The 20,943-nt window shown below is 40.8% G+C and overlaps 1 protein-coding gene and 1 long non-coding RNA gene across 3 annotated transcripts; one reads left to right on the plus strand and one right to left on the minus strand.

The window, feature by feature from the left end:
* Positions 1-1,885: 1,885 nt before the first annotated feature.
* On the plus strand, positions 1,886-17,453 carry ZNF224 (zinc finger protein 224). Of its 2 annotated transcripts, none has more exons than XM_019016455.4 (6): positions 1,886-2,089; positions 3,916-4,004; positions 5,427-5,509; positions 8,440-8,566; positions 8,772-8,864; positions 14,022-17,453. In XM_019016455.4, the coding sequence occupies exons 3-6, from the start codon at positions 5,495-5,497 to the stop codon at positions 15,908-15,910; spliced, it is 2,124 nt and encodes a 707-aa protein (XP_018872000.1). In that variant the 5' UTR covers positions 1,886-2,089; positions 3,916-4,004; positions 5,427-5,494; the 3' UTR covers positions 15,911-17,453. The 2 variants fall into 2 exon arrangements, with proteins under 2 accessions (XP_018872000.1, XP_018872001.1); XM_019016456.4 differs by having other exon boundaries at positions 1,889-2,047.
* Positions 13,105-20,923, minus strand: LOC109024259 (uncharacterized). The gene is made up of 2 exons (XR_002003742.4): positions 20,441-20,923; positions 13,105-15,963 (listed from the first exon to the last, which is right to left on the minus strand). It is a non-coding gene; the product is annotated as an uncharacterized lncRNA (long non-coding RNA).
* Positions 20,924-20,943: the final 20 nt, after the last annotated feature.

Here is a 20,943-nt window from a genome sequence, read left to right on the forward strand (position 1 = left end):
TACAAAATAAGTATTGGAGAGGATGTGGAGAAATTACTACCCTCACACACTGAAGGTGGGAATGTAAAAATGGTGCAGTTGCTGTGGAAAATTGTTTCGTGGTTCCCAACGTAGAATTACCATATGAATCACTAAATTTCATATCTAGGTATATACCCCAAAGAATTGAAAGTAGGTGATGAAACAAATACTTGTACACCACTGTTTGTAGCAACACTATTGACTACAGCCAAAAGGTGGAAAGAACCCAAATGTCCCTCAATCAATGAATGGATAAACAAATTGTGGCGCACGCCTGTAATCCCAGCACTTTGGGAGGCTGAGGTGGGCAGATCACCTGAGGTAAGGAGTTCGAGACCAGCCTGACTAACCTGGTGAAACCCTGTCTCTACTAAATACAAAAAAATTAGCTGGGTGTGGTGGCGCATGGCTGTAATGCCAGCTACTTGGGAGGCTGAGGCAGGAGAATCGTTTTAACCCAGGAGGCGGAGGTTGCAGTGAGCTGAGATCGTGCCATTGCACTCCAGCCTGGGCATCAAGAGGGAAACCCCATCTCAAAACAAAACAAGACAAAGCAAACAAAAAAAAAATCGTAGCAGAAACATAAAATATTATGAAGTACTGGTACATGCTGTGATGTGGATGAACTTTAAAAGCAGTATGCTGGCAGGGCATGGTGGCTCACGCCTGTAATCCCAGCACTTTGGGAGGCCGAGGCGGGAGGATCATGAGGTCAAGAGATCGAGACCATCCTGGCTAACACGGTGAAACCCCGTCTCTACTAAAAATACAGAAAAATTAGCCAGGCGTGGTGGCACGCGCCTGTAGTCCCAGCTACTCGGGAGGCTGAGGCAGGAGAATCGCTTGAACCCGGGAGGCAGAGGTTGCAGTGAGCTAAGATCGTGCCACTGCACTCCAGCCTGGCCACAGAGTGAGATTCCGTCTCAAAAAAAAAAAAAAAAAAAAAAAAAAAAAGCAGCAGTATGCTAAGTGAAAGGTGTCAGAAACAAAAGGTTCCATAATGTATAATTCCATTTATATGAAATGTCCACAATAGGTAATTCAATAGGACAGAGATTAGTGTTAGACAGTGACTGCTTAGTGGGTATGGGGTCTTTGGGGTGATGAAAATGTTTCCTAACTTTTTATTTGTACTACATATATCCTAAAATGGTGAATTTCACGTTTTGTGCATTACACCTCAATAGAGATGTTTTAAATAATAAAATACATTAAAATGTTTTGCATAGATAATAAAGAAAAAAATAAACGTTTTTGTTGAGAAAATATTTGCGAGATAAAATGTTAATATCATGAATATAAGAACAGTGCTTGAAAAGTGAGGGATAAAACCAAAAACTCAATAAGAAAGTGGGCAAAACATCTGGACAATTTACAAAAAATGTAATAATGACACCTGAAAATATGCAAGAATATGCCATCTTTACAAGAGATATAAATTAAAACTACATGCCACTTCTTACCACTGGCAAAACTTATTTGAAGAGTGTATCATCTCGCTTGTTCCCTTTCCAGTAACACTCCTGTCCTCACTAGAGGGGTTTAGACTTCAGGAATTCCTTTCTATACGGTATTTTCTCTTGGGCACCCAGGGAGAGGGAAGGACGACTCTCAGGGTAGAAGTCCACATTTCCCAACAGGCGCTCGGGGGTACGAGATTCGTTCCCCGTGGGAAGAGTGGTCAAGGGCTTCCCAGTAGTCGTCAACACTTCCCTTGAGTGTGATACTGCAGGAGTACAGTCCAGACCCTCAGTGGAATCGCAGTCTGTTTAGCTCCGGCAGTTGGGTCCCAGGGAATTCTGGGAAGTGTAGTCCAGACGCTCAGTGGAGTCGCGGTCAGTTTGGCTCCGGCTGGCGGGTCCCGGGGAATTCTGGGAAGTGGAGTCCAAACATTCAGTGGAGTCGCGGACACTTCCGCTCGGGGACTGAGGTTGCTGCAGTTTTTCCGCGATGGTTTGGGGCAGTTCCGCGCGTTGCGGACCCTTCTGAATTTCCTGGACCTACGCATTGGATCCTCAAAGAACTGGTGATCGAATTAGGGGAAAAGGGGCCTCGTCGGAGAGTAGAGGTTTGGAGGGGCAAGGGCCGCTGTTTGCGTTCTCGTCCGTGGCACCTTCTTGGGCTTGGGTCTGTCCTCGCTTCCCGGGGGCATTGGTACTTGGTTGGGTCGCGTCTCACCTGGTTTCAGGGTTTCCGGGGCTCTGAGCTCGCCCACTTCGCCCCCTGCACCCCACGCGCGTGGCCACTTCTTCGCGATATAACGTTGGGGTGTTAATCTCCTTGGGTTTCCCGTTACTGTTCTTTAAAATGGGGACTTTAGGACCATCCTAATGGAATCGTTTTGGGAACTGGAAGAGGTAACACAAATGAGAGCCTTAAAGCAGTCCCTGTCACTTGGTGACTGGTGGTCTCTTGTTAATTTCCCACGAAGCCTGTCAGGTCCCCGGGTGGGGTCAGAGCTCCAGCTGCAGGGGCCTCGGCCCTTCTCCCTGATCCCTGCAGGACGCTGGATGATCCCGGAAGCCTTCTGACCTCTTTTTAGGAGAGCGAGGGTTGCGTCCACTTTCATGAAGGGAAAGGAGCATTTAACTTTTATGGGGGACGGCGACGCGGTCAGGGTGTTTCACAGCTTTCTCGTTCCCCAACCCGACCTTTCCAAAAGAGCTGCAGGGAGGGACTTCTTGGCTTCTGAGGGCAAAGCTCTACGTGAGTGGTCCTTGGCTCTTTGACCGAGATGCTCACCCCAACCGAGAGTGTATAGGTTGTGTCCTCGGGCGTGGGGGTCGATAATAATTAAGTCTTAATTAGTAACTTCATTCTAAGGGCTTTATACAAATAAATTTACGCCACACCGTGGCTCTGTGGAGAAGTATTGCTTTTTTCTATTTTAAAAACGAAAGTGAGACACAGAGCGCATAGGCATCCGACTAGTGAGAGGTGGAGCTGGGGTTGGTTGGAACCTAAGCAGTCTGGGTCAGAGCCTGATTTGATCTTCTTTTGGGATACCTTGTCATTGAGGCAGAGGAACTAGTTGGACTTAGGTGGGGAAAGCAAGACTTAGGGGCTTGAAATTTTCTGAGTTTATAAAAATGTTGTCAACTATTTTGTTTCAATCATTACAAATATTTTGTATTCTTATAGAACCATGTCATTGTACAGCATTCTATTTTTCTTTATTAAGAACAAAATGGGCCTGGCGCGGTGGCTTACGCCTGTAATCCCAGCACTTTGGGAGGGCTAGGCGGGCGGATCACGAGGTCAGGAGTTCGAGACCAGCCTGGCCAACATGGTGAAACTGCATCTCTACTAAAAAATAATTACAAAAATTAGCTGGGCGCGGTGGTGGGCGCCTGTAATCCCAGCTACTCGGGAGGGTGAGGCAGGAGAATCGTTTGAATCTGGGAGGCGGAGGTTGCAGTGAGCGGAGATCTGCCATTGCACTCCAGTCTGGGCGACAGTGCGAGACTCCGTCTCAAAAAAAAAAAAAAAAGAACAAAATGTTTTTATTACCTACAAATCCATGATGTAAAGATAGCAACTGTTAAGCTCGTAATGTGTTTCTTTTTGTATATTTATAGGTTTATTTATGAACATTTAAAAATTTTTATAATTTTTTTCTTAATATTTCCCCCTTATGTGTTTAACTATGGAAATTTCCAAATACTGACAAAGAGACTAAACTAGTGAATTATCATGTTATATCATACTCATTAATCTCATTATTGTTATTATTTTTCCTATGACTGTTTCCTAAAATTATAAAACTTTTTATTTTCATATCATTTGAAACCTATAGAAAAGTTGCAAAAGTAGCCTAAGAAATTCTTATTTACTCTTTACCCACGTTTGCCAAGTGTTTACGTTTTTCCTGTTTGTTTTGTTGATGACCATCAGCTGAATACCACCAGAAACATACCTGTAACCAGAGACAGCTGATTATAGCTTTCTGCAGCAAGGAAGCCCACGTACCAGGGGCTGTCTTGGTAAGTGGAATTTAGGAAGACCTAGTATATGGTTTCACATAACAGATAATTTCAGATTGTATACCAGATAATGTTATTTATTAAATATTAGATATCTATCCAAAGACTGCTAATAGTAGTTTATTGTATTATCTATTATACAGTGCTAGATAACATATTACCTAACTTCATGTTATGTACTCTGCAGTTCTATATTTAAATTTGTTGAATTTTTCACTTAAGGTTCTTACAAGTGTCCCCTACCCATCTGCCACCACCACCTGTGTTCACAGTCTAATTTTATGCATTGCCTTTAATTGTCACATTTCCATAATCTTTAATCTTGAGGATTCTACACCCTTTGTCTTTCTATGCTTGATATTTTTGAAGAGTATAGGCAAGTTATTTTGGAGAAAGGCATTCATTTGGAGTTGTGTCTGATGTAATTCATGTGCGGGTTCAGATTATGCATTGTTGGTAGGGATACCACAGAAGTGGTGAAATGCGGGTTCAGATTATGCATTGTTGGTAGGGATACCACAGAAGTGGTGAAATGCGGGTTCAGATTATGCATTGTTGGTAGGGATACCACAGAAGTGCTGAAATGTCCTTTTCATTGCAACATAGCAGGGTCCAAGTGATGTCAGTTTGTCTCTTCATTGGTGATCTCAACCTTGTCCACTTGGCCGAGACGCTGTCTTTCAGATTTCTCCACTATAAAGTTACTTAAAAAAATTGAAAAGAATAAAGTTTCTTAGGAATAGATAACATTATTAGTGGGCATTCAGCTGTAAAATGACCTTCTCCTCCATTTATTCTTTGTTCAACTACAAATATTCTATCAATATGGCCTTAGAATTGACTCTTAAGTTAGATAATGTGTACATTAACAATTATTTTTTCCAACCTATTGTATCATATAACTTACTTATATCAGGTGTACATCCAGTGATCATTAGACAGTTTGCTGAATGGAGTAACCACCACCACAATTCGGTGATCATTTCATGCTCATATTGATCTCCTCCTGCCTACTTACGGTTAGACTTCATTCTCACTCAGATCTGAAGCAATCACTAATCAGTTTTCTCTATGCATTTTCCTACCCAGACATTTTATAGAAATGGAATCCTGCAATATGTGGTCCTTTTTAACTGGCTTCTTTCATTTAGCAATAATGTTTCAAAGGTTCATGTATGTTGTAACATGAGTCAGTACTTCATTTCTTTAAATTTCCAAATAAGATTCCATTGTATGGATAGACCATGATTTGTCTATTCATTTACCCACAGGAGGGCATTTTGGTTGTGCCGTTTTGGGTTTTTATGATTAATGCTGCTGTGAACAGTCATGTGCCAATTCACAATACACATCCCTGTTGGTGGGTGGCATCCCTGGCCACCTTTTCATGTCTCTTTTTCTGCCTTTCCTGGCACTTTGCAGGCACAATTCTGCTTTCCCAGGAACTGCATCACTCAGGACTCTGCAAGTTTCCAGAAGTAAGAGGGAAAATGACCACATTCAAGGTGGGTAGGACTTGCTTCTATTACTCTTAAAATTCCCTCTCAGTACTTAAATTGTCACAAGTTTTCCTCTGTCTTGGGAAGACTCAAGGAGAAAAACAGACATTTGAGAATCTCTTGTGTACCATGTACTTCCTTTGTTACTTTTGAGTGGATTTTGCATTTGTTTTTACTACTTGTTTTCTTGTATCATTTATTCTATGGAGTAGACAAGATTGTAGGAATGGATAATTATTTCATTATACTACTTCTCTGCTCACACATTAGCTATTTTTATCCTGTGATACTCTTCCTCATGTGCATTCATAACTGTATTTGTATTGGTGATGTTAATCTAATTTAAATTGCACTCTTTGTATTTAATATTATATAATGTTCATTTTTAATGGTTGCACCATATTCCCATTTAATCGATGTTCTTTTTTAATTACTTTATACTTCCAGACACCAGGAACTCAGTTTTGAAAGGCTGCTTTTGATGTGTGCCACGTTGGCTGTTTTGTAGATAGAGTATCCATATGTGGCACATCATGGCAGGCTGTAACTGTGGCTTCACACAAGGATTGCTGGAAGTTTCCACACAGGAAGATCTAGATTCTCTTTCCCCCATGCCTGAGTCATGCCTTCTGTGTCTTTTATTTACTGGCCTTTCTTTATTCCTTTATATATTAAGGAATTTGACCAAAGTAATATGTAAGCTAATTTTTTTTTTTTTTTTTTTTTTTTGAGATGGAGTTTCACTCTTGTTGCCCAGGCTGGAGTGCAATGGTGCGATCTCGGCTCACTGCAGCCTCTGCCTCCCAGGTTCAAGGGATTCTCCTGTCTCAGCCTCCTGAGTGGCTGGGATTACAGGCATGCGTCACTACGCCTCATTTTGTATTTTTAGTAGAGACAGGGTTTCTCCATGTTGGTCAGGCTGGTCTCGATCTCCCGACCTCAGGTGATCCACCTGCCTCGGCCTCCCAAAGTGCTGGAATTACAGGCATGAGCCACCGCGCCCAGCCTAACCTAAATTTTTTTGTGCATGATACTAGAAAATTTGCCAGTCATTTGTGTTTTGTTTCTTCATTTACTCCTCAGAACAGCTGAATGAGGCTGTTCTTATCTTCCTCTTAAACCCATGAAATATGAGAAACCTGCTCGGGTTCAGACAGGAGACCAAGGGTCAAGAATATTAGTTATTTTAGCCTTTTTACTCAGTTGAAAGAGAGAGAAAAAGAAAGAGAGAATTCTCCATTGAGGGAACTGTGCCCTGTGGTGTGGGTGTCTGGAGTGTCCCGTTGAGTGATGATGTCCACAGGTGGCATCGCTCCTCCCTGGACCTACCTTGGGAGGGGGGCATCTTCTCTTCCTGTCGTGGTACCTCTTCCATGGCCCCCAGCACTTCAGGCACCCAAGGACGGCAATTACCACAATCGTTATAGAACATTTTAAAATTCATTATGGGAAAAGATGCCTTACACAAACCAGAAAATGTAACAGTCTAAGGTGAAAATATTTACCATTTGGATATCTAAAACAAGATACAATCCAAAATAAGAATCTTATGCCCAGACCAGGGAAGAAAATCCAAAGAAATACGAATAAAGGACATTACCAGGAATGTATAGAAGGAGAAAAACAGATGTCAGTAAATATTTGAAAAGATGGTGGTATTCATTTATAATCAAATAAGTGAGAATAATAAAACAAAATCATGGCCAGGCCTGTGACTCACACCTATAATCCTGGCACTTTAGGAGGCTTAGGAAGGAGGATTGTTTGAAACCAGGAGCTCAAGACCATCCTGGGAAACATAGCAAGACTCTTATCTCTACAAAAAGAAAAAAAAAGAAAAAAACAATTTCTTCCTAATCAGATTACCAAAGTAATGGGAAGATTGATAACTTGCTTTTGGCTATGTTAAGAAAAACCAGAATAATGTATCCCCTTGAAAGATTTTGAAGTTAGGTAAAAAAAAAAAATTGAGAAAACGTGACATAATCATAATTTTAAATTTCTGACATTTTGTTATTTAAAACTTACTTTAAATAGGAGAGTAAGATCTACCTGAAATGTTCTTTATTGGATTGGTAATCATGGAAAAGATATAAAATTAAATATTCATTATTTAGAATAACAATAGATTAGTTCCATGGAACACTATGCAGACATGAGATAAAATCAACAATAATTGACAAAAATAAAAATAGCTAATGTTTATTAAGTATTCCGTCTTGCTACATACTTTTCCCCAGTAACATATGTATATTCCACTGTTTAATTATTTGAAAACTATATCATGTGACGATCATTATATAGAGAGGAAAGTAATGCATTCAGGCCAACTTGTCCAAGGTCACATGACTGGGAAGGGACAGAGCCTTATATATGCGCTCTGAGGCACGCTGGCTGCAGATCATGACGTTCAGTGTTGCAATTAATGTATGTAGTTTTTGCCTGGAGAGTACAGAGGACTCACTGCATAACTACTCAAACATGTCACCATAAGCTTGTCAGTTTGGCAAATGTTGAAGAAAAACAATAACATCCAGGGTTCGAGTTTGAGAGAGGAAGACAATGGGCATTATCAAACAAAGTCAGGACTGAATTGCTAAATGTTGCTGAGGGTGATTGTCAAGATTTATCAAAACATATATATGTGTAGCCCAGGACGCCACATTTAGAGTCCTAGAGGGTTACTTACAAGAAGACTCAATGATTGCACGAAGTAAAACTACAGGAGGTCTTTTTCATCTTTGTGTTTCTGGTGGAACTCAGGGAAATCAGTCATTGTCAGGATACAGACAGAATGAGTAGGAAATATATGAGTTGACCTATGTCTCTCAAGATCCAAAACAACTTCCCACCCCTCCCCTCTGTCTGCTCAGTGCCACCCCTCTCCCAGGAATCATTGGTCATGAGGTTGAGATTGCATATGTTTGATGCTATAGGAGGCAATGACCTTCAAGGACGTGGCTGTGGTCTTCACTGAGGAAGAGCTGGGGCTGCTGGACCTTGCTCAGAGGAAGCTGTATCGAGATGTGATGCTGGAGAACTTCAGGAACCTGCTCTCAGTGGGTGAGGACAGGCACCCTCTGTAACAGAACGTCAGGCCCCAGAAGTGGCTTTGTATCCTAGGGTACAAAGTTTCAAGTCTTTATTAGTAACTTGAACCTATGGTTCAAGTTTGAGTGTGCAGTAAGAACCTAAATTTCTGGTAAACTTTACCTTGATATTACCTAGAATGTGTTGGGATTAAGCATGTAAGTTTGCCTGTTTGCAGGACATCAAGCATTCCACAGGGATACTTTCCACTTCCTAAGGGAAGAAAAGATTTGGATGATGAAGACAGCAATCCAAAGGGAAGGGAATTCAGGTAAGAATCAAGCAACTGTGAATCCCTGTATGTCTCTTCCACCTGTTTTACTTCTGTCCATGCTCAAATCCATTGCCCTGGCCTAAATGGCCAAACCTCTTTCTTGGATTATTGACAACCATCTTACACCTGGTGGCCCTGCCGCCCGTCTTCCCATCCTGATATCTGTTCTCATAGCAGCCAAAGTGATCCTTAGGAAATGTAAGTCAGATTGCCATTCCTCAGCTCAAAAGCCTGTTTGGCTTATTTTTATTAAAGTTACAACCTCTTTAATTGACTTTTAGAGACCCTGTGATCTGCTCTTCATCCCCTCCCTGCCACCTCTCTAACTACATCTCCTGTCCTCTACTTCTTGCTCTGTCTTTACCAGCCACTTTATTCTCCCTGCTGTTTCTCTGTCCTCCCAAGGACACTGTGTTGCCTTTTACTCGTACCCAGTGACCACAGACTGAGCAGACAGAGACAAACATTTATTATTTTTGTGTTCTTTAGGGATGAAGTCTGATACATCTCACTGGGCAATTATCAAGTTGTCTGTAGGGCTTCATGTTTTCTGGATGCTCTTGGGGAGAAGCCTTTACTTTAGTTTATCAGTGTCTAGGCACTGTCCATACTCCTTGGCTCTTGCTTCCTTTCCTCCATCTTTGAAGGCAGCAACTTGCATCCCCACAGTCACGCTCCCTCTGCCACTCTTCTTATGCCTTCCTCTTTCACCTTTTGGGTCCCTTGTAATTGTTTTGATCACTCCTGGATAATCCAGGATGATCTTTCTGTTCTCTGGTTAACTGACTAGCAACCTTAATTGCATCTACAACCTCTGTTCCCCTGCTGTATAACAACGTGATCATAAGTCCTGGGGACTGGATGTGGACATCTTTTAGGAACCATTATTCTGTCTCTACAGAAGCTTCTGTCTCAGCCCTTACTTGCTTATCTCAGTCACTGGGATACTCTGTCACCTCAAAACCTTCTGGCATCTCCTTTAGTTATTCAAGTTTCTTTTCAGTTTTAAAGTCATGAGAGAAGCCATCCCAAACCACTCTCTTTATAATTCCATTCTATTTTGATTCTTTTTGTGCTCTCTTGTACCAAGTCTCACATACTTCTGTTTATCTGTCACTTCTACATGCTGGACTGTAATGTCTAAGGAATTTTAACTCTTCGTGGCTGTATTTTCAGTGCCTAGAATAGTCCTGGTACATGGCAGGTTTCCAAATTTTTGTTAACCTGATATATGAGCTAATGAATGGGGTGACTTCACTGTCTCCTGAAATTATGGAGAGAGCTAATAAGTGAAACACAAACTACGGTGAAAGAGAGATATTGCAGAACATGTTTTTTGTCTTCCAATGGCCATGTATTTAATTACAATGTTCTTAGATTCTGTTATTTGATTGCCTTGTGTGTTTACGGTGGACCCACATCCCATGGAAACTTCTAAGCATTCTATTTATTACCATACTGAGCTATATGCCTTCCATGTGACTTATCCTGGAGCTTTTCATAGGAAGCATATTCATTTCTGGAAAGAAATCATTTTTGAATGAGCATTCTGATGTCTACTAGTGAGACAGCTCTTCTACAAGGGGAAAAAATTCTCCATTTTTGTGATGTGTCAGATAATAACCAGCTTCCCAGCTAGCTTTCCTTTGAGAGATTTACCCATCTGCAGCCCATTTGCCTTTCCAAAGTCTGCATGCACGTCACTGACCCCAGGTTTCTTCTTCTCCTGGATGGGGAAGAATGAGGAAGAGAGCAACACAATTCATGCAGCTGAACATTGCCTATATTTCTGGTCATCTTTGTTCAAAAATATGTATATTTCTGCATCTTCATTGGATACAGATTTAATTGTTAAAAAAATAAAAGAATATAGATTTTACAACATAATTTTTCCTTTATTTTTTAGAGACCTAATGCTCTATTTTCAACTTTATAACTTGGAAGGAATCAGGAAACTGCCCTCTCAAAAATCGACATCCTGAAAGAGACTCTCTCTTCTCCCCAAAAACCTCTTAAGTAACAGTGTGTTAAATATATCCATGTTCCAGCGTGTACCATTGGGTATACATTTACCTATTACTGTTTTTCCAAGATTCAACCTTGGAAGTTAACTTTCCATTTGACTGACTTAATTTAGGACTTGGTAATATCCTGACCAAAGTTTTCAACATTTTTATGATTGTGAGTCATAGTAAGAAACGCATCTTTCACCGTAACCAGGACAAACATTTTTCATGCATGTAGATGTCTATGGGTTACTTCAGTAGGCATTTCATGAAATGATACCTTTCTTGCTTGTCATGAAGATGTGATCATTTCTTTTCTAGTTCTTTTTTTCTAAATGCTCATTAGAAGGTTTTAAATTTATTTTATAGCTCACTTTTTGTCTATATTCTTCCATTTGGAAATAAGTATAAAGGAGTATTTATCTATATCATATATTTTCTGCCCTCTTTCTTCTTCTTTTTTTATTTTTTTGAGACAGGGTCTCACTCTGTCACCCATGCTGGAGAGCATTGGCATGATCTCAGCTCACGGCAACCTCTGCCTCCTGAGTTCACATGATTCTCATACCTCGGCCTCCCACGTAGCTGGGATTATAGGCGTGTGCCACCACACCTGGCTAATTTTTGTATTTTTAGTAGAGACAGGGTTTCACCATGTTAATCAGTCTGGTCACCAACTCCTGGGCTCAAGCGATCTGCCCGCCTTGGCCTCTCAAAGTGCTGAGATTACAGACACGAGCCACTGTGCCTAGCCTCTGCTCTTTTTTATTTTAATGAGAGTCTAATATCCCCACATGGAACCAACCAGGGCATGACCCCTCAGGCATTCTTTTTATCCCAAGTGTTCTCACCACCTTTCATTGTCTCATCAGGAGCATCACCCTTTCTATACCCCTGTCAGGTCCAACCTTTCAGATTCCCCTCAAAACTGGTTGTCTGTTTCTTACCTATTTCAGTTAACCAAATTATTGTTCACATCTACTGAAAAATAAAAGATACATGTTATGTAAAATTCTTGTGTAGGAATATTATGAATATGTAGATATAAACACTCCTAGGCCTTTGATATTATTGTGAAGAGTTTAACTGGCTGCACAGTTTAGAGCAAGAGTTTACAGAAGATCGCTCTCACTTCACACCAACTGCAAGTGTGGGGATTTCCCAAAACTACCTTCACATTCAGTAATTACCTAGAAAGATAAGCAGAACTCACTGAATGCTTTTATATTAAAAGTTACGGATATTTACAGGGTAGAGATGCACATTACATTTCACCAAGAGAAAAATAAGAAACAGTTCTGGGACGTACCAAATGAGGATCTTGTATTGTATTCTCCCCATAGAGTAGGATGCGTTAAATTCCCAGAATTAAGGTGTGACGTAGAGAGTACAGCGAATCAGGGAAGCTCACCTGAGCCCTGTTTTTTTTTTCTGAGACGGAGTCTCGCTCTGTCACCCAGGCTGGAGTGCAGTGGCGCGATCTCAGCTCACTGCAAGCTCCAACTCCTGGGTTCTTGCCATTCTCCTGCCTCAGCCTCCTGAGTGGCTGGGACTACAGGCGCCCGCCACCACGTCTGGCTAATTTTTTTGTATTTTTAGTAGAGATGGGGTTTCACCATGTTAGCCAGGATGGTCTCGATCTCCTGACCTCGTGATCCGCCCGCTTCGGCCTCCCGAAGTGCTGGGATTACAGGCGTGAGCCACCGCGCCCAGCCGAGCCCTGGTTTTACAAGTAATTTTTGAGGCTCCATTACATAGCCATTATTTGTTGATTGATTCCCATGTGGCTAGTCAGTCTCCTGGGCCACTGATTCCATGTAACCTAAAGCCTCACCTTAAATCACGTTGCTCTTTGTGACATAGGGGGCACCAACCCCCAAAGGCGCGGCCAGCCACAACCCTAAATCATATTGTTTCACTTTCCAGTGACCTAGTTTTACTCTCAAGCAAACAAAGACACTCTCCTCAGGCATAAACTCCTAGACATTACCTCTCAGATCCTGAGGAAAACATCTAGACCTCATTTTGAGTAAGGTTATATACACAATATATACACAATATAAACACAAATGTACCAAGTCTTGATTATATTACTTTTCTTTAAAATTGGTTTTGATTCATATTTTATTATATACACAATTTATTAGTTTCATAATTTACCATGCAAGATTTTAGACTGATTAGGAAATTCACTAAGAAGAGTAGCAGGTATAATGTTTGTATCATATTAATTTTATTATTGTCTTTTATTTTTATTTTATTAAAAATTTTATTTCAGTAGTCTTTTTTTATTTTATTAAAGTATATACTGGTTTTTGGTTACATGGATGAATTGTCTAATGGTGAAGTCTGAGATTTTAGTGTACCCATCACCTGAGTAGTGTACATTGTACCCAACTTGTAGCTTTTTATCCCTTACCCTACCTTCCACCCTCCCCATTTTGAGTCTCCATAGTCCATTATATCACTCTGTATGCCTTTGCATACCCATAGCTTAACTCCCACTTATAAGTGAAAACACGGTATTTGGTTTTCCATTCCTGAGTTACTTCACTTAGAATAATAGCCTCCAGCTCCATCCAAGTTGCTGCAAAAGACATTATTTCATTTTTTATGGCTGAATAGTATTCCATGGTGAATATATACCATATTTTCTTTATCCACTCATTGGTTGATGGGCACTTAGGTTGGTTCCATATCTTTGAAATTGTGAATTGTGCTGTAATAAATATAGGCATGCAGGTGTCCTTTTGATGTAAGGATTTCTTTTCCTTTGGGTAGACAGTAGTGGGATTGCTGGATCAAATGGTAGATCCACTTTTAGTTCTTTAGAGTATCTCCATACTGTATTTCATAGAGGTTGTACTAATTTACATCCACACCAGCAGTGTATAAGCGTTTCTTTTCACCACACCAATGTCAACATCTATTGTTTTTCGTCTTTTATTTCTATCAAGTATTTTACATATGATACTTGGTTTAGTTCGAAATTGGCCTCATCCAAACCAAAGATTATGGTGCACTTGAAAAATACAAACTGAATGTTGTCTATACTCATGAGAGTTTCATGCCGTGGCCTAAGTGAAATCTTGATAACACTGAACAAAGGCTTCACTTGTCCTCATCTTTTAATTCTGTATTCTGATAGGAGACAAGATCCAAACTGAGATGGAGACTGTTTCAGAAGCAGGAACACATCAAGAATGGTCCTTCCAGCAAATCTGGGAAAAAATTGCAAGTGATTTAACCAGGTCTCAAGACTTGGTGATAAATAGCTCTCAGTTCTCCAAAGAAGGTGATTTCCCCTGCCAGACTGAGGCAGGACTGTCTGTAATTCACGCAAGACAGAAATCTTCCCAGGGCAATGGATATAAACTGTCCTTCAGTGATGTCTCCCTCTTTGATTTTCATCAACAATTACACTCAGGAGAGAAGTCTCATACGTGTGATGAGTGTGGAAAAAACTTTTGTTACATCTCAGCCCTTCGTATTCATCAGAGAGTCCACATGGGAGAGAAATGCTATAAGTGTGATGTGTGTGGTAAGGAATTCAGTCAGAGTTCACATCTGCAAACTCATCAGAGAGTCCACACTGGAGAGAAACCGTTCAAATGTGTGGAATGTGGGAAAGGCTTCAGTCGTAGATCAGCACTTAATGTTCATCATAAATTACACACAGGAGAGAAACCTTATAATTGTGAGGAATGCGGGAAGGCCTTCATTCACGATTCCCAGCTTCAAGAACATCAGAGAATCCATACGGGGGAGAAGCCATTCAAATGTGATATATGTGGTAAGAGCTTCTGTGGTAGATCCAGACTTAATAGGCATTCCATGGTTCACACGGCAGAGAAACCATTCCGATGTGATACGTGTGGTAAGAGCTTTCGTCAGAGATCAGCACTTAATAGTCATCGCATGATCCACACAGGAGAGAAACCATACAAATGTGAGGAGTGTGGAAAAGGCTTTATTTGTAGGCGAGATCTTTATACGCATCATATGGTCCACACGGGAGAGAAGCCATATAATTGTAAAGAGTGTGGGAAGAGCTTCAGATGGGCCTCGTGTCTTTTGAAACATCAGCGAGTCCACAGTGGAGAAAAACCATTCAAATGTGAAGAATGTGGGAAAGGATTTTACACAAATTCACAATGCTATTCCCACCAGAGATCCCATAGTGGAGAAAAACCATACAAGTGTGTGGAGTGTGGGAAGGGCTACAAAAGGAGGTTGGATCTTGACTTTCACCAGCGCGTCCATACAGGAGAGAAACTGTATAATTGTAAGGAATGTGGGAAGAGCTTTAGTCGGGCCCCATGTCTTTTGAAACATGAGAGACTCCACAGTGGAGAAAAACCATTCCAATGTGAAGAGTGTGGGAAGAGGTTTACTCAAAATTCACATCTTCATTCCCATCAGAGAGTTCACACTGGAGAAAAGCCATACAAATGTGAGAAGTGTGGAAAGGGCTACAATAGTAAGTTTAATCTTGATATGCACCAGAAGGTCCACACAGGAGAGAGACCATACAATTGTAAGGAATGTGGGAAGAGTTTTGGCTGGGCCTCGTGTCTTTTGAAACATCAGAGACTGCACAGTGGAGAAAAACCATTCAAATGTGAAGAGTGTGGGAAAAGATTTACTCAGAATTCACAGCTTCATTCTCATCAAAGAGTGCACACTGGAGAAAAGCCATACAAATGTGATGAGTGTGGGAAGGGCTTCAGCTGGTCCTCAACTCGTCTGACCCATCAGAGACGCCACAGCAGAGAAACACCTCTCAAATGTGAGCAGCATGGGAAGAACATTGTACAGAATTCATTCTCTAAAGTGCAAGAAAAAGTTCACAGTGTAGAAAAGCCATACAAATGTGAGGACTGTGGGAAGGGCTACAACAGGCGCTTGAATCTTGATATGCATCAGAGGGTCCACATGGGAGAGAAAACATGGAAGTGTAGGGAGTGTGATATGTGCTTTAGTCAGGCCTCAAGCCTTCAACTTCATCAGAATGTTCATGTTGGAGGAAAACTTTAGTGATGTGATGGTGCAATAAAGTCTTCACTCAGTCTTCATGAATGCAGTCTCATCTGAAAGTTCACAAAGGAGAGACACATTAAAATATGAGGCACATAGTAAGCACTTCCCTTTGAGTATTTTATCTCTGAATCCACGCTGGTGATAAATTTCACCCATTCTTGGAAGAGGGAAAACATTTGTTTAAGATAACATCAGTGCTTCAGCCATAGCTCAGCATGCCCCAGTAGTCTCAGGACCACCATAATGGAGAATCCTTGTAAATGGTGCAATAAAGCTTCATTCAGAAGTTTGATAATTACAGCTGTCATTCAGGAGACAGGCCTTAGAAAGAGTAAGAGTTCATGAATTTACCAGACTAATGGTGGACATGTCCAAATTGATGTCCACTAGAATGTAAGCTACATGTGTCTTTCTTTGCTGCTAAATCGTCACAGCCTTAACATTGATTAGCACTTTGTATGTGTTCAGTACTTGTTTGTTAAATCAATGAAAGGATAAAACATATGTATGGATTTGGATACAATTTTGTGTATCCAAAAAGGGAAGCCTGCAAAAAATAATTCTGGGAAACATGAGTTGAAATGCAGAGTAAACTCAGTACTGCAATCCGTAGCAATATTTTGCATATTATTATTTTTTCTTTTAAATTTTTTTCTTGATCAGATTTATCATATTCATTGAATATTATTTTATTGCACTTGGCTCCTGGCTTCCCCCCATCCTGTGCTCTGAAGTCAGAGTATTATTTGTGGCTCTATGAAATGTCCATTGCTTGTATACGGTATAAATTTAATTATCTTTTGTAGTTTTTCTCACAGTATAGACTGAAAAGGTTTGGTTAATTTTGCAATAACAGACCACTGCATATTTCACAATTAAGTGTTTTCAACAGTATTAAGGCAAGATTTACAGTAACACTTTTAAAGTGCCAGATGTACATTGACAGAAATTTTCTTAGTCAATCCTAGATTGATCATGATTTGTGATTTCTATGCAGGCCTTGGTATGATTGCCTTTTAATTGCTGTACAATTTCTTTTTTTTTAACTTCTCTGGTATAAAATATTCTAAATTTGAAGGACAGCTTTTGTCAACCTTCTTATCCAATATTCTTCCACCAACGCTATGAAACAGGAAGAGAAAATGGAGTTTGGTAATTTCATCAAATATATTCATTATTGGGGGCAGGAGTAACATTTAAATCCTCCTCTTTATTGCTGGCAGTAAAAATATGTCTTTTGGAGAGCAGAACATGCCAGAATGTATAAGGTGCAACTGTTTGATATGAAAACCATAGGATAGGAAACTATGCCTATGACACTAAAACTCCAAAAAGTAGAAGACCACATTGATGATGTCACTGCATTTTAAAATGGAAAGAACAAGTGTTCAAGAACAGGAATATGTGTGAATTGCATTTATTCCTATAATAATATGAACTCAATGAGATGATGACATAGACACAATAACAAAAGGAGAAAAACAATGTGGCTTTTTTTAGCCTTCATAACCTAATCAAATAAATATCTTTGTGTGTTTTATGTTCTTTTGAGTGTTTACATACTGTGTAAATGAATATTTTTACTGATCTTTGCTGGCAATGAGTATTTGCAGGCATTTTTCCATTTTATACTTCCATGCATTTTTAATTTTTTTATGCCACGATCTTTTAAACAACCAGCCCTTGTGTGAATTAAGAGTGCGAACTCACTCATTACCATGGTGGGGACACCAATGTTTATGAAGGATCTGCTTCCATGACCAAGCACCTTCCAATAGTCCCGACCTCCAACACTGGAGGTCATACTTGAACATGAGATTTGGAGGGGATACATATTCAAACTATTGTCTGTTGCTAATTCATCAGGTATAAACCATAGTAATATCTTAAGTGTGTTAAGTTAAAGTGATGTATTTTCTAAGGTATAGAACAAATAGGGCTTATCACCCCCCTACAAGCAAAGAAAATGTCACAATGCTTAGTGTGCCATTTTTGATATTGGATGCAACTTATTGTTTCGATTGTGCTACTCTGACTTTTATGAGTGACCCAAAAACTTTGACTTGTCCCAGACAAGAGAAGTTTGTGTAATATGTCCCAGCTTCCATGTAAGCTTCTCTGCCACTAAAACCCTGTGATCCCGGAGGTCCAAAAGTGTTTGAAATGTCCGTGGCAGATAGTATGTTTGAAGCCTATGGTTGGCCCTAATTGGAGAATCAAAATTCAGATGCTTAGTATTTTGAAGCAAATTTCTGCCATCCTCTGCATATACTTACTCTCCTCTGGAGAAGAAGCTTTTCATTTTGCTAGGGTGTTTTTTTTTTTTTTTTTTTTTTTTTTTTGAGATGAGTCTTGCTCTGTGGCCCAAGCTAGAGTGCAGTGGTGCAATCTTGGCTCACTGCAACCTCTGCCTCCCGGTTTCAAGCGATTCTCCTGCCTCAGCCTCCCAAGTAGCTAGGATTGCAGGTGCCCGCCACTGCGCCCGGCTGATTTTTGTATTTTTAGTAGAGATGGGGTTTCACCATCTTGGCCAGGCTGGGCTCAAACTCCTGACCTTGTGATCCACCCGCTTTGGCCTCCCAAAGTGCTGGGATTACAGGTGTGAGCCACCACGCCCGGCCACTAGGGGTCTTAAAAGGGACAGAACACTTGACCACAGACCACCAAATTAACATGTGACTTATGCTTTCCATCATGAATCGGGTGTTGACCCCTGCATCTTTTTAAGTTACATGTGCAGATTAGTATTCCATTTGGAAGTGGTATATATGAGATTGTGTTTGTGCAGGCTCTGAAGCCACAGGTAAGTGCACCTAATATTCATCTTCCTACTCTTGCTGTATTCAGAATGAGTGAATATAAAGAGAAGTCATCTGAAATTATTGTGTCTCAGCAGCAGAAAGAAGTGGAATACACGGTTGGACGCGGTGGCTCACGCCTGTGATCCCAGCATTTTGGGAAGCCGAGGCGGGTGAATCACCTGAGGTCGGGAGTTTGAGACCAGCCTGACCAGCATGGAGAAACCCCCTCTCTACTAAAAATACAAAATTAGCCGGGCGTGGTGGCACATGCTTGTAATCCCAGCTACGCTGGAGGCTAAGGCAGGAGAATCGTTTGAACGCGGGAGGCGAAACTCCCTCTCAAAAAACAAAACAAAACAAAAAAAACAACCAAAACTGAAAGCTGGTAATGAAACAAGTACGTATACACGAACATTTGTAGCAACACTGTTCACTACAGCCAAAAGGTGAAAAGAAGCCAAATGTTCGTCAATGTATGAATGGAGAAATAAATTGTAGTATAAACATAAAATATTCATCTATGAAAAGGAATGAAGTACTGATACGTGGTATGATGTGAATAACATTAAAAATATTATGCTAAGCAAAGGGAGTTAGAAACAAAATGTTCCATTCATTTTTATGATTTGTCCAAAATAGGTAATAGAAAAGAGAGACAGATTAATGTTTCCCCAGGAATGGGATTATGGACAACAGTAGTGATTGCTTAGTGGGCATGGGGTTTTCTTTGGGTGATAAAAATGTTTTGGAATTCAAGAGGTGGTGGTTTCACAATGAAGCAGCTACTTTGTCTGAGGTTTAAACCCGGGGTTCGTCGTTAAGCGCCAGGAAAATTTAGGACACGGACACACAAAAACTCCTCAGTTTAGGAGCGGAAGCTTAATAGGGAGAAGAGAAAGAGAAACAGGTTCCTCCATACAGGAAGGGGTCTCCGAGCGGAAAAGGGTCGGCTGGCAGTGAATGTGCTGAGTTTTACAGACCAGTCTGAGGAGGCAGCGTCTGATTTACATAGGGGTCATACATTGGTTCGATCAGTTATGACGTTTACGTAGTGCGTGGGGAAGGCTGGTCGCCCCACCCTAATCTTCTTATGCAAATAGGCTTCCCAGTTGATTGGCCCATCTTGTCAGCTTCTTACTGTGCACGTGGCTGACAAAGAGAAGGGAAGATGGAGCCGCCATCTTTAACATGATTGGCACAACTGCTGGTTTCTATGTCTGCGGCAGCTGGATTTTACAGGCTGCTCTTCCTTAGGAAGGGAAATGATTTGGGGCTGCTTTTCATTAAAAAGAAAAGCCTTACCGAGGGCTCCCATACCCTATCTGCCTAAGTGATGGCTTCTTAACTCGTATATATTAACAACACTGTATTCGTGCTAGATGCCATTGCCATTGAATTATGTGCCTTAAAATAATTTTGTTTTGTGAATTACACCTCAAAAATGTCTTTTAAATAATAAAACGACCACGTTAAAAACGTTTTGCATAGCGAAAAACAAGTCAAAGGAAAAAAGCTTTTTGGTTGAGCAATATTTGATACAATGTTAATATGAATATGTAAATAATACTTAACGGAGGGAAAAAAACTAAACACTCAATAGAAATGTGGGCAAACTATTTGACCAATTCACAAAGACTATAATAATGGCAACGGAAAATATGCAAGGATGTTCCACTTTATTTACAAAACAACAAATACAAAACTACATTTAGATACCATTTCTTACCATTAGATTAGCAAAACTTAACTCCTCGAAGACTGTGTCTTCTCGCTTGTTCCCTTTCCAATAACACTCCTGTTATCATTGGAGGCGTTTAGACTTCAGAAATTCCTGTCTATTCAGTATTTTCTGTCCTGAACCAGGGAGAGAGAAGGACGACTCTCAGGATAACAGTTCACATTCCCCACTAGGCAGGCGCTCATGGCTTTGGGATTCGTTCCCAGTGGGCACCCCGGAGTGGCAACGCTTCCCCCTGAAGAATGAGATTTTGAGCGTTTTTCCTTCAGCATTCGGAGGAGTGTAATCCAAATGCTCTGTGGAGTCGTACACACTGGCTCCAGGAGGAGGATACAAGCAATTCTGGGAATGGTAGTCCAGACGCTCAGTGGAGTAGCGGTCAGCTTGGCTCCGGCTGGCGAATCAGGGGATTTCTGGGAAATGTAGTCCAGATGCTCAGTGGAGTCTCGGTCAATTTGACTCCGGCCGGTGGATCTCAGGGAATTCTGGGA

This window comes from Gorilla gorilla, chromosome 20 (assembly GCF_029281585.2).
Source record: "Gorilla gorilla gorilla isolate KB3781 chromosome 20, NHGRI_mGorGor1-v2.1_pri, whole genome shotgun sequence".
Lineage (NCBI taxonomy): Eukaryota > Metazoa > Chordata > Mammalia > Primates > Hominidae > Gorilla > Gorilla gorilla.

Excerpts from the sequence above, each read along its gene's own strand:
- ZNF224 (XM_019016455.4), top strand. Across the intron at positions 8,567-8,771 it reads CAGGAACCTGCTCTCAGTGG|GACATCAAGCATTCCACAGG; the intron begins GTGAGGACAGGC and ends GCCTGTTTGCAG. Across the intron at positions 8,865-14,021 it reads CCAAAGGGAAGGGAATTCAG|GAGACAAGATCCAAACTGAG; the intron begins GTAAGAATCAAG and ends GTATTCTGATAG.